The 13012-nt window shown below is 40.8% G+C and overlaps 1 protein-coding gene across 2 annotated transcripts in view; it reads left to right on the top strand.

Moving 5' to 3' along the window:
• nedd4 (NEDD4 E3 ubiquitin protein ligase) overlaps positions 1-13012 on the top strand; it is a 107394-nt gene that overhangs the window by 20230 nt on the left and 74152 nt on the right. For both annotated transcript variants that reach the window (XM_033050175.1, XM_033050174.1), the window contains exons 3-4: positions 6424-6502; positions 8907-8945. In XM_033050175.1, coding sequence (XP_032906066.1) covers positions 6424-6502; positions 8907-8945 — 118 coding nt within the window. The remainder of the gene's footprint in view (positions 1-6423; positions 6503-8906; positions 8946-13012) is intronic.

Genomic DNA, 13012 nt, shown 5'->3' with positions numbered 1-13012 from the left:
ACACAACATTGACATCCGCAACTGCGGTCTTCCATTGACTGCCTTTTGTTGCACTATGGTCTTCGGCTTTGCATTATTATGGTTAAGACGGTTATTAATTTATTGTATTATTTATAGGAAAATATTATATTTTCTATTGTATTGATAGGAACCTGAGGGGTAACATTTTTACACAACAGGTGGCGGGTGAATGGAATGTGCTGCCGGAGGATGAAGTTGTCACATACTATTTACAATGCTTAAGAAACAATTAGATAGTTACATGGATAGGATTGGTTTAGAGGGACATGAGCCAAATGCAGGCAGGTGGGACTAGTGTAGATGGGGCATGTTGGTCGGCATGGGCAAGTTGGACCTGTTTTAGCACTGTATAACTCTATGACTATTATTGACTATTGTACAATTATTTGTATATAATTGCATATGAAGCTGCAGCAAACATTAGTTTAATTGTTCTGTTGCTGGTATATATGACAATTAAACACTCTTGACTCATGTAATGTGGCCTTTTCTAGCCTTCCAGGGTCTTCAGGGTTCCCTGTGAATTTATGCAGAGTTATTGACCTTGCAATACTTGGGGTTCACCCAAGTGAAATCCCTTACCTTGTTACTGTCATGGAATTGGCTGTGCAGAGTTCATCATTATGGTTCTGACTCATAGCAAGTAATAGTTGTCATTACTGGGAAGTGGATTGCTGAGAGCGATATTTTTCGGCATCCTTGATGTTTGTAAGATGTCGGTCACAGATACAGCGCGGAAACAGGCCCTTCGGCCCACCGGGTCCCCGCTGACATGCGATCCCCGCACATTAACACCATCCTACACCCACTGTGGACAATTTTTTTTACATTTACCAAGCCAATTAACCTACAAACCTGTACGTCTTTGGAGTGTGGGGGGAAACCGAGGATCTCGGAGAAAACCCACGCAGGACACGGGGAGAACGTACAAACTCCATACAGACAGAACCTGTAGTCGGGATTGAACCCGGGTCTCCGACACTGCATTCGCTGTAAGGCAGCAACTCTACCACTGTGCCACGGTGACCGCCGAATGTCAGTTGTGATCTAGTTTGTGGACGTGGGTGCCTTTAACAAATAACATCAATGAGTAAACAGGAGAGAGGAATAAGTAAGTAAGTAAGTTTATTGGCCAAGTATTCACATACATGGAATTTGCCTTCGTGCTCTGCCACAAGTAACAACATGACATATAGTGACAGATACGAATGACTCAGAAAACACTAAACATTAATAATAATAAAACATTAATGATAAAACACCGTTGATCAAGCATGCGAACCAACAAAATACCAGATCAAAGGGAGGCTACAGATTTTTGGCTGTTGAGTAGAGCAACTACTCGTGGATAAAAACTGTTTTTATGTCTGGCTGTGGCAGCTTTGACAGTCCGGAGTCGCCTTCCAGAGGAAAGTGATTCAAAGAGTTTGTGGCCAGGGTGAGGGGGGGTCAGAGATGATCTTGCCCGCTCGCTTCCTGGCCCTTGCAGTGTACAGTTCATCAATGGAAGGAAGGCTGCAGCCAATAACCTTCTCAGCTGATCGGACGATTCGCTGCAGCCTCCAGATGTCGTGCTTGGTGGCTGAGCCAAACCAGACCATGATGGAGAAGGTGAGGACAGACTCTACGATGGCCGTGTAGAATTGGACCATCATTGCCTGTGGCAGATTGTGCTTCCTCAGCTGCCGCAGGAAGTACATCCTCTGTTGTGCCTTTTTGACTGTGGAGTCAAAAACTGGAAATTGCCGTACCCAGTTACCTCGGATGCTGTTCGCTTCATCATGTTTCTACTTATTCTCGATGTGAACAAGTACAACAGAAGGCAATTGATGAACATAATAGTACACTGTTTCAAACTTGCAGAACAGCACTCCCTGGAGTCATGGTCACCATAAACTACTCCCTCTTATTGCACAAACATTTTTACAATGGTGCTTTATTTTATTTTAAGGTAAGCAGTTTTATAATGCTCCAGGCCTTTATTTTTTGGCAGATCCTGCCTTTCAGGCTTTGAGCTCATTATTATGGAGTTATGATCCACTGCACAGGAAGATGATGAAACCGTGTGTTGCTTGGAGCTTGCGCCACAACCATCATGTGACTGAACAATGACGGCCAAAATGCCAGACATTGAAATCAATCTCTGCAAACCACAACTCTGTCGAAATAAGCAACTGTGAACAAAATTGTCTAACCAAATCTATGACGGCTGTGCTAAGTTGTGCAAGGTTAGAATCTACAGAGTCCTCAAAGCTTTGATGTTGACTGGTTTAGTTCCAACTTCATTATATAACATTTTAGGTGTCTGACAGTCAACCAAGTGTTTCTTTTTACAAATGCATCCCGCAGTTGTTAGAGTCAAGCTGAACTAATCATGTGTGTAAGAAAGAACTGCAGATGCTGGAAAAATCAAAAGTAGACAAAAATGCTGGACAAACTGGTGAGGCAGCATCTATGGAGCGAAGAAATAGGTGTCGATTTAGGTCGAGACCCTTCTTCAGACCAATGAAATAATCATATGTTCAACATTAGGAATAGAACTAATGTAATTAGCAGGTTTTATGGTTATAATGGTAAAACCCAGCAATTTCTATAGCTGTGTAAATTAAAATAGTAATCCTTAGTTTGTTGACAGTAATTCAGTTCTCCACACGTTGTGCCATCATATAATTTTCTTGCAACAAATCAAGATAAATCATTGAATTGATGAAAATCTCTGGCGGGTCAAAGTAGCCTTTCAGTAATTTTTTAAAAGGAGAACTAAACATTGATAACTGCTTCTCAAACTCACTAGTCTCAAATAAAATCTCATTTCATTTATGTGGAATGTACATTCACCAAAAAAGGCATTTTTATTAATTTTAAATTTGATTTTAGATTTAAATTAGATTAAGTTGTCAGGGGTTATGGGGAGAAGGCAGGGGAATGGGGTTGAGAGGGAAAGATAGATCAGCCATGATTGAATGGCAGAGTTGTCTTGATGGGCTTAATGGCCTGATTCTGTTCCTATAACTTATGAACTAACTTATGAACTATGAAGTTTAATGATATCACCATTGCTGCAAAGTGGAAATCCCATTTATCAAATGTCTTTAAGAGGGTGAAACGTGAGCCACTGTTTGATTCTGGAAGGCAGTGTGCAACAAATTGTGAGAATATTGTTTCAGAATTCACATATTCTCTTCACTTTTTATATACATTTCTCCCGTACATTGAACACCAGGGACATGTTTTCATGTTGTAAAATAGGCTTTAATTCCACCTGTTCAACCATCTCAACAATATCAGAGAATTATATTTTACGAAGCCACCTTCAGGTACAGAGAGCTTTTGAAAACGCTTTCTCTGATACTGTTTAAATTTGTGACGTTCTGGTACTTTTTAAACAACTTTGCAAGTAAGTGCTTTAAAATAAGCAACCAGTGAACTGGCTGCTCTGCTCCTGAGGATGTCTCCAATTGCTTTTAATCCTTTTCTAACACTTTGGTGGAGATATTGTTTGTTGACATTTTTTGCATGCGTTGCATTTGAGATGTATCTCCATTCAACTTGCACCTTTGTATCCCCATGACTATGATGTTCAATGGGAAGGAACCACCGATCTTGATGTAATTCTCTACTCCTGCTATCAAGTCATATTTTCTTTACCCTCTTTGTGCAGTTAAATTATATTTAGGATAGTTTGAGTGAAAGTTTATTTCCACCAGAATCGTTTTAAAACAATTGCCAATTGTGGTTCGCTTAGATCTGCAGTCAGATAAAGTGGAAAATAAGTGGGATTTTTCCAAGCTATTTAGTCGATGTCCTGAAGATGGCTCAGGGTATTTTTTCCAATTTTCACGCTAGACGTCAAACTATAAATTAAGTTTCCAACGATGAGAGTGATAGCAGATGTTTCTGGTTTTCTTTCCTTGTTTTTTTGCGGGCACTGTATTTCTGTGTATGAATTGTCCATGTTAGTGTACAACAGACACCAGAGAAGTTAGCTACATTGGCTGCAATAAATCTCTGTTGCCTGTGGAATTTTCTGTTCACTGGTTGCAAGTTGGTAGCTGGGACATTGGGCTAATGTGGATTCCAAGTCATACAAGTGGCAATGAAATGTTCTGTAGTTGGGCAAACATATACACGGTTTATTTGAAATAGCATTATTTACTATTACTAATTATTTGTGATGCTCATGTTACTGCTTGCACACATATTCTCAATAAGTGTGATTCAGTAACTTTACAAGGTTGTTGCCCACGTTAGATCTCCACACATATTCTTAATGTGTTGAGATCAAATCTGGGTTAAAAAAAACTTGTAAAGTTCTCCTTACATTGGAAGTTTGTGCTGGTACATATGTGGGAAGACATCTTGAGTGTGTACCCTTGAAGAATTGTACCTCATGCACTTGTGATACAGATACAAATGTACATTGATTATGTTCTAAATGGACAGAAACACAATGTTAGTCAGCTCACTATAATTTGATTGCTTGGCTTAATTTTAAAAAAAGGCCAAATTGGAAAATTGTCACATTTAAAGAGGAAAATTTCATGTTGGTGCAATAAGAATTTGGGCGTCGCAGCTGGTAGAGCTGCTGTCTCACAGTGTCAGAGACCTGGGTTCGATCCTGAACTCGGATGCTGTCTGTGCAGAGTTTGTAAATTCTCTCTGTGAGCGCATGGGTTTTCTCCAGGTGCTCCAGTTTCCTCCCACATCCCAAAGATGTACAGATTTGTAGGTTAAATGGTTTCTGCTAATTGTAATTCATCCCTCGTGTGTAAGATAGCGGTAGTGAACGGGGTAATCGCTGATCGGCGAGGACTCGGTGGGCTGAAGGGCCTGTTCCCATGCTGCATCTATAAAGTAAATAATGGCTAAGAATGAAAAAGAAAGCAGAGTGGACACCATCACAGTTCATCACAGTTGCTGATCTTCCATCATCGAAATGGCCTTTATTCAAACCTGACCTTGTGCACTTTTTTAGATTTTTTTTCTATTACAAATCTCAAATTGTGGAGTACAGAGGCAAATAAATAAATGATGGGTCTTTGTCCCAGACATTATGGAGGGCACTGTTTCGAAAAGGAGACACTGCCGCAAAAAGGCATCCATGTCAAAGATGCACATCACTGGCCAATGGTGGGCCAAAGGGCTTGTTTTCATGCTGTTTCTCCAAACTAAACTAAAGAAGGAATGGAATACTTTATTGTCACATGTGACAAGGCACAGTGACATTCATTGCTTGCATACCTTGGGTTTGCAAATAATCGCCACACACGGCGCTGACAAAGTTACAAAGTACCCCCGTCAGTTCCTCCTTTCTTCTCCCCCCTCCCCTCCCCTCCCCCTCACCCATGCCAGATCCTCCATCGTTCTTCCCCCTCCCCTCCCCTCCCCTTACGGTGGTCCCCCCGTGCCCTCATCGACTGCCGACCATGGGTCGACCAGTGAGGCTTCACCACCGCCGCGGCGAAGCTCCGTCGGTCACGATGCCATCGCCGAAGCTCCATCTCCACTGCCGAGGCTCCACCGCTGCTGCCGAGGCTCCATTGGCCCAGTCAGGATGCAAAGAGCAGAGGAAGCTTTTACAGGACGTGACTAAGGGTCTGAAGAAGGGTTTCGGCCCGAAACGTTGCCTATTTCCTTCGCTCCATAGATGCTGCTGCACCCGCTGAGTTTCTCCAGCATTTTTTAAAACAAGCCCTACAGGACGTGAATATTCTCTATGCTGAAATTGAAATATTTCCAGACACATTAATAGTGAACTCATAAAATTGTTAAAACAGTTCAAGTATATGTACGTGTGTCTCCTGTGCTTCTGATAAATATTTATCATCTGCGAAGATGTCAGCAAAAGTTGGGATGATAATTTCCCTCACCCAGTTCATTGCACCATATTATTCTACAGGAGCAGATTAGTCTGTGAGCCAGTTATTGCCTTATCTACTTAGTCAAATGGAATGGAGTTCTGTGTTAGAGAACAGTTTTTCTTAAGTGTAACTTTTGTAAAAAGTAAAGTGCTACTGTTTTTATTGATGCAAACTGGAGGTATATACTAAATTTTGAGTTGCCAACACATTATTTGTAATTAGAACACTCGAGAGTTTAATTACAATATTCAATTAAATAATTACATAGTGATATGGAGAAGTATTATTTACACCATGACTAGGCACTTTTTATGGGTGAATATTTATTGTTCTTTGCACATTGGGTTTTCCATGTTTTGGAAGCATGTGACTAATGCAAAATCCTTATTTGTAGAAAATATTCACTATAATGTGGGCTAAAATATATGGTTGGTATTTTAGTATCTAGTAGAAATTTGCATTCATAATGCAAAGCATAAAGAGTTATGCGATCTTCTGCTTGAGTAACTAACATTTTAAACCTTTTCTATCCTTTCTGCAGTGATCCCTACGCTAAAGTGTCTCTGTATGATCCAATAAAAGGAGAACTTGCCAGCGTTCAAACCAAAACCATTAAGAAGGTGAGTAGATCAGAAATGTTCACATAACTGGAACATCATCGTGTTTAAAATAAGTGACCAAAAAGGTGATTTAAAAGCTGGTGCTAGTAAAATTACAAATGTCAACGTTGCAGCTAATAATGTTGCTCATTGGATCAAACAGGTAGTCTATAGTCCGTCAACCAATGTTCCTGGTATAAGCAGACCTCAAGAGTAGAAAGTCCTATTACATGCATTTGCAATGATGATGCTGAATCCTATTTACATTAACCAAAAGACATAACATGTCTAAAACAGCCCATTGAAATGATGTTGAACCAGAATCTTGCTCGGGTATCGATTTCCAGAAGTAACCTAGTTTTGTAAAGCTTGTTGTGTTACCTGATTCAAGATGGGCAAGTCCTTGCTACTGATTAGCATTTCATATGTCCGGGCGGAGGATCTTGACCTGAAAAGCCGACAGTCCATTTCCCATCACAGATACTCCCTGGACTGCCTGAGTTCCTTTGTTTTTTGCTCCAGAGCCCAGCATCTGCAATTTCTTGTATCTCTACATCTGTGTGGATCAAGTGAGGGCTGGATCTCCTGGGGACAAATCAACAGCAGGCATTCAATAACCAGGCTGAAGACTGCACATTCTCACACCTCTGTTCGCTTTCCAAATAGTTGAATGGTCACCCACAAAATATTGGTGCTAAATTGAGGAATTTAAACTTTTCAGAAGATGTAGAGAAATTGTACATAAAAGTCATGAAAGGAAATAGTTTTAATTTAGTGTATTTGACTACTTATTGGGTCACCATTCTTATGGGTGGAAATTATTCGATGGCTTAGCAGTTCCCCATAAGTATGGTGCAGATTGTATTTGCGTGCAAGTTATTTAGGTGAACACCACAAGTATTTGAGTCACTCAGATTTTACATCTCCTAATCAAAAATAAACTTCAGTCATTCTTAAACCCATTCCCATTCAGATGTGGTGGGAAAATGCTGAGTGTTAAACTAAAATTAAAACCCCATCCAGAGGCTGTTCCATTTTCCATTTGTTCAAATATGTTGCCAAAAAGGCTAGTTTGCACTGACTACAGGAAATGTAAGCTTGGATCAAAAAGCTTTCTGCCTCATAAGTTATGATATCACTTGGATTCGGGCCAAACTTTTGCATGATCACCCATCTCTATCTTGCCAATGTACTAACGCTGTTTGAGGCTTGCTGTGAATATCCTGCGATACACGTTAGAGACTGCAGCTTGCATGAGTCATGGTTTGACTGCTCGAAGGAGCTTGCAATTCATTGAGGGCAAGTCAGGGACATTCTTAAGGACAGCTGCTTGTTACTTAGTTTTAAAACATTATGTCGTAACATTTCCATTCATATTAACCAGAGTGTGTAAGAAAGCATATGAACAAGTGAACATATGCAAAGACATTTTACCAAAACCAATTTTGATAATTGTTAATAAATGATTTTGTTTTGTGTATTTTCATGTATATTTGTGTGTGCTTGCCTGTTTTTTATACGAAATGTTCTTGTGAGCTAATTTGCAATGGTAGCTGCCTGCAAAAACTAACCAGGGAATAATATATATTTCCATCCATGATGTACCTCATTTTTACACCTCCCAGCTTGGCAGAGTATCTCCAACCAGCTATTTGTCTGCTTTCCGGATGATTGTGCAGCTTTGCTATTCAATATAAAGTAGAGTTATGATCTAACAGTAAAAATTAAATCACTTGGTAAAATAATGGCAATAATACTCTTTATCTTTTCACTGGAATGCACGATGATTAATTTAAAAAAAATCTTACTTCTCTAGTTCTGATGAAAGGTTACCTCTGGGTAACTGTTAAACTGCGAGATTCTTGAACTGGAAATGTTTAGATTTCTTCCTCAGATTCAAACTTTATTGTCATTGTGCAGTGTACAGTACAGAGACAACGAAATGCAGTTAGCATCTCCCCAGAAGAGCGAACATAGAATATGAGCAATAAATATATATACGTACATACAGTCGTGGTAGTGCAATTTTTTTTTCCGGGGGAAGGAGTGTCCGGGGGGGGGGGGGGGTGACTGGCGATCACCGATGTACAGAGTTAAGTAATGTAACAGCTGCAGGGAAGAAGCTGTTCCTGGGCCTGCTGGTCCGGCAACGGAGAGACCTGTAGCGCCTCCCGGATGGTAGGAGGGTAAACAGACTGTGGCTGGGGTGTGAGCAGTCCTTGACGATGCTGCGCGCTCTTCGCAGACATCGCTTGCTTTGGACAGACTCTTTCCAAGGATGTTGCTTGGCCTGCTGAGTCTTTTCAACATTTTCTCTTTTTGTCATTAAAAACAAAAATAATGTTTTTGCATTGTTTGGGAACATGTGTGTTTTTTTTTTTTTTAAACATCAAATTCTCATATTAAATGCTGTTGTTTCTTTCAGACTTTGGATCCTAAGTGGAATGAAGAATTTTATTTCCGAGTGAGTACACTTCATTTGTTTCACTTCTTCTACGTTAGAAATTTAAAGCACCAAAAATGGGTGCACTGCCTGTTTGTGGATGGAAGATAATTGCATGTTGGAGGGCCAAAGTTAATTTGTGAGTTTGTTGGGTTGATGGTCCTCCAGATATGAAGGTCTACACTTGCAAGTGGTTACAGTTGTGCTACAAAATCACCTATTTATTTTTACAGGGCCGTGTGAGCATGTGGTGAGGGGGTTAATAACAGAACTCAAGTAGAATCAGACCTCTTAACACAGGATTAGGGTATTTTAATTATATTGTTGAACCAGAATGTTCTCATAAAGAGTCATCTGTTTCATTGTTGTCCCTGCACTGAATATTGTATTCCTCTGAAGCTAAGCTCTGTTGAACTGCATTTAACTATAGAATTCTAGAAGCAAAGCATTCATTAATTCTATATGGCCTTGCAATTTAGTCCTCATTCTCAACTGAGAGCAATTAAAATGTAGCTAATAATAGCCATTAATAGACTGGAAACAGGCCCTTCGGCCCACCGAGTCCATGCCGACCTGTGATCACCCGTACACTAGCTTTACCTTACACACGAGGGATAATTTTACCTCGGCCAATTAGCCTAAAAAACCTGCACGTCTTTGCTGTGGGAGGAAACCGGAGCACCCGGAGAAACTCCATGCGGTCACAGGGAGAACGTACGAACTCCGTACAGACAGCACCCGCAGTCAGGATCGACCCTGGGTCCCTGGCACTGCGAGGCAGCAACTCCACCGCTGTTTCTTCCACTATCCTGCTTCTCTTCTCCTCTCCCAATACACCCCCTTCCAGCTGCATCCCTCCCTCTAGCTTTAATTCCAGTCCTCCTCTCTATATCTGACACCTTTTTGTCTGCTTTCCCTCTCGCGCCTTTGCTCCGCCCATCTGCCAATCAACCCCCCTCATTTCAGAAAGGTGTGAGGTAAGGGTAGAAGAGTTGTGAATTGTGAAGCCTGAGGATGGAAGAGGGAGGGTCGAAGGTGGGAAGGAACGAGTTGACCAGGGAGTTACGGAGGGAACGGTCTCTGCTGAAAGCAGAAAGGGGGTGGAGATGGGAAGATGTGGCCAATAGTGGGATCCCGTTGGAGGTGGCGAAAATGTTGGAGGATTATATGCTGTATGTGACGGCTGATGGGGTGGAAGGTGAGGACAAGGGTCACTGGGGGGGAGGGGGAGTAAGAGCGGAGCTGCGGGATATCGAGGAGACCCTAATGAGAGACTCATCTATAATGGGAGGGGAACCCCTGTCCCCTAAAGAATGAGGACAACTCCGATGCCCTGGGATCAGATGCGGTGTAGGCGGAAGAATTGGTAGTGGGGATAGAGCCTTTACAAGGAGCAGGGTAGGAAGAAGTGTAGTCAAGATAGCTATGGGAGTCAGTAGGTTTGTAGTAGCCCTGTGGGCTAGTGCTGCTTGGAGGGCAAGGTTGTGAAGAGCTGTGGGAGTGGCCAGTGCAAGTCGCTGTACTGCTGTGTAGACGGTACACACTGCCGCCACGGTTGGAATGAGTGAATATTTAGGATGATTGATGGTGTGTCAGTCAAGCAGGCTGCGTTTTCCTGAATGGCATTGAGTTTAAGAGCTGATGATACTCGGTTTATCCAGACAAGTGGAGAATACTCCATCGTATTCCTGGGTCCTGCAGATAGTGGAAATGGCTTGGAGTCTCAGCTGTGAGGCCTCAATGCTTGTGCAAGGTATTTATTGCCCAGTTAAGAATATTGATGACAAGGGACACGGTGATGATAAAACCATTGATGCCAATAATGGTTGGTCTTGTTTTAAATGGTCTTGTTTCAGATGGTCATTGCCTGCTATTTACTAACTAATGTTTGAAAATTATTTTGATCTTCATTAGCAATGTGATCATCAGGGTGAGAGGCTGTAGTTATGTGGATAGACTGGAGAAACTGGAATTGTATTATTGGAATAAAAACAGTGCAAAGAGATTTGGTAGAGATATCTAAAACTATGAGGTGTTAGATGTTGTTAAACTGTTCTTGACATGAACCAGGGCACGTAGAATAAAAATGATGGACAAAAGAAGCAAACATTCATTGCATGGTGCATGTCGAGCAAAGGGTGCAGTCGAATCTGCTTCCACTACTATCCCAGGATTTAAAAAAAGCAGAGCTAAGCCACATGGCCACTCAAGCCTGGTGCATCATTTACCAAGATCACATTTATCTGATTGCTGGCCACAACTCTGTTTTCCTGCCTGGTCCATAAAATGGTCGAATCCCTTGCAGTCTAATAACCTCTCTCGTCTTAAAATGTATTCAACAAACAGTTTGGCATCCACTGCTCTTTTTATAAAGAATTCCAAATATTCAGTCCTCTGAAAGAAGGCATTCCTCCCTGTTATCAATCTGTGCTATTCATAAATTGCCTGGCAAAAGGGATATCTGACTGTCTCTAGAGTTTTGAAAATGCTACAAATCTTGAGCACTGCTCAAAGGAAATCTTGCACAGTTGAACAGACTTAGATTTGAAAGAATGCAAATAATAGTATAGTATATGTAGTATATAACTGAGCTACTGTTTGTTTGCAAATATGAAAACAGTCTTGGGATAATGCAGTTGATCACTGACTGAATGCATTCAGCAGTGTTTTTAATTGGGTATTGGTGCATTGAACCAACTAGAAATACTGTATTTGAAATGATGCACATAATCTTCCCAGCTCTTTCATCAATATGATGTGTCTGGGGAAAACAGCTGCAATTAGTTTTTGGCCTTGGGTTTAGTTTCACAAAATTTGTGTCTGTTTTATGAAATAACGGAAGGAGATGTGAATAATTGATATGAATTGTGGAACATGATTTTTGCAAATGCATTCACATTCTGATTGCAAGAACTGGACCAAAACTCAAAATACAGATCTGAGATCTGTTCTTGGCAACGTGAGCAGCAGTCTGTCCAGGCTGATGAATTGCAACTGTTATAACAATCTAAAGGAAGAATCGAGTCAAATGCCACTGAATCAATTGTATGTCATAACATTCAGCACCACTTCAATACCTAATTGTCCAAATGGCCACATTGGGTCAACAGTGATTCCCTATTAACCTATGCATCTGGTAAAACGAGACACTGAGACTTCAATCTGAACACATTGCTGTCAAATACATGCATGAATACCTTGTACAGAAGGGGGGGGAATGAACAGAAGGGTGGGAAAGAAACGGGAGCAGAAAAGATTTGCCTTGCAACCTTGAGGAATACTAAAACATTCCAAACCAGTGATTTTCATTTAAATTGAAAAGTTTGCTTCAGCTCGCTCACAAAGAAACAGGATACAAAGTGAATCGAACTACCGTAAGTGGATGCATTTTTCAGAGAAAGTCCACATGCACTTTGGCGCAGTTTCCACCTCTTCTCTGCAGCATAACAATTCTACGGGTTTGTTTTTTTGGACTCTTGTTGACACATTAATTTAAAATTATATTAGGGAGCGATCCAAGTTTTGAGGATTTTCATATTTAAATATGCAAAGAGTTATTGTTTCCTGGAGATTGCATTGTAAGAAAGACTGTTCTGTTTTGGAGAATTTTCCACACCTTGAAATATAACTATGCTAAATATTTTTTGAATTGTAGAAGTAATTAAGTGTAATTTCTTTCACTGGTGCTATTATGTTTATTCATCATTGCATATTTATTGAATTTGCCAAGTTGAATGAAAGGAGTGTTCCATAGGGGCTCTGTTACTTCTAAGTACTTTATATTGGATGTGAAAATCCAGTTGACTTTTGTAACTTAAGTTATTAGTATCAATAATTTTCAAGTTTGTTGGCCACTGTCTCAGACTGCTTGACATGCTGCGTATGTGTATGCAAAATCTAGTCATACTGGTGTACTGCGGGAGAAAGTGATTTTTTCTTACGGAAAAGGAGCTATTACTAAGTTCTAGCAGGGCAATCAGAAAAACGCACGGTAATTTAGTTTAGTTTTCATTTAGTTTAGAGACACAGCTTGGACAAACGGCCCTTTGGCCCACCGAGACTCCAATGACCAGCGATCGCCCGTACAC

This window comes from Amblyraja radiata, chromosome 34, assembly GCF_010909765.2.
Source record: "Amblyraja radiata isolate CabotCenter1 chromosome 34, sAmbRad1.1.pri, whole genome shotgun sequence".
Lineage (NCBI taxonomy): Eukaryota > Metazoa > Chordata > Chondrichthyes > Rajiformes > Rajidae > Amblyraja > Amblyraja radiata.
Note: the sequence above shows the minus strand (reverse complement) of the source record. Positions and strands in the feature narration are given on the sequence as shown.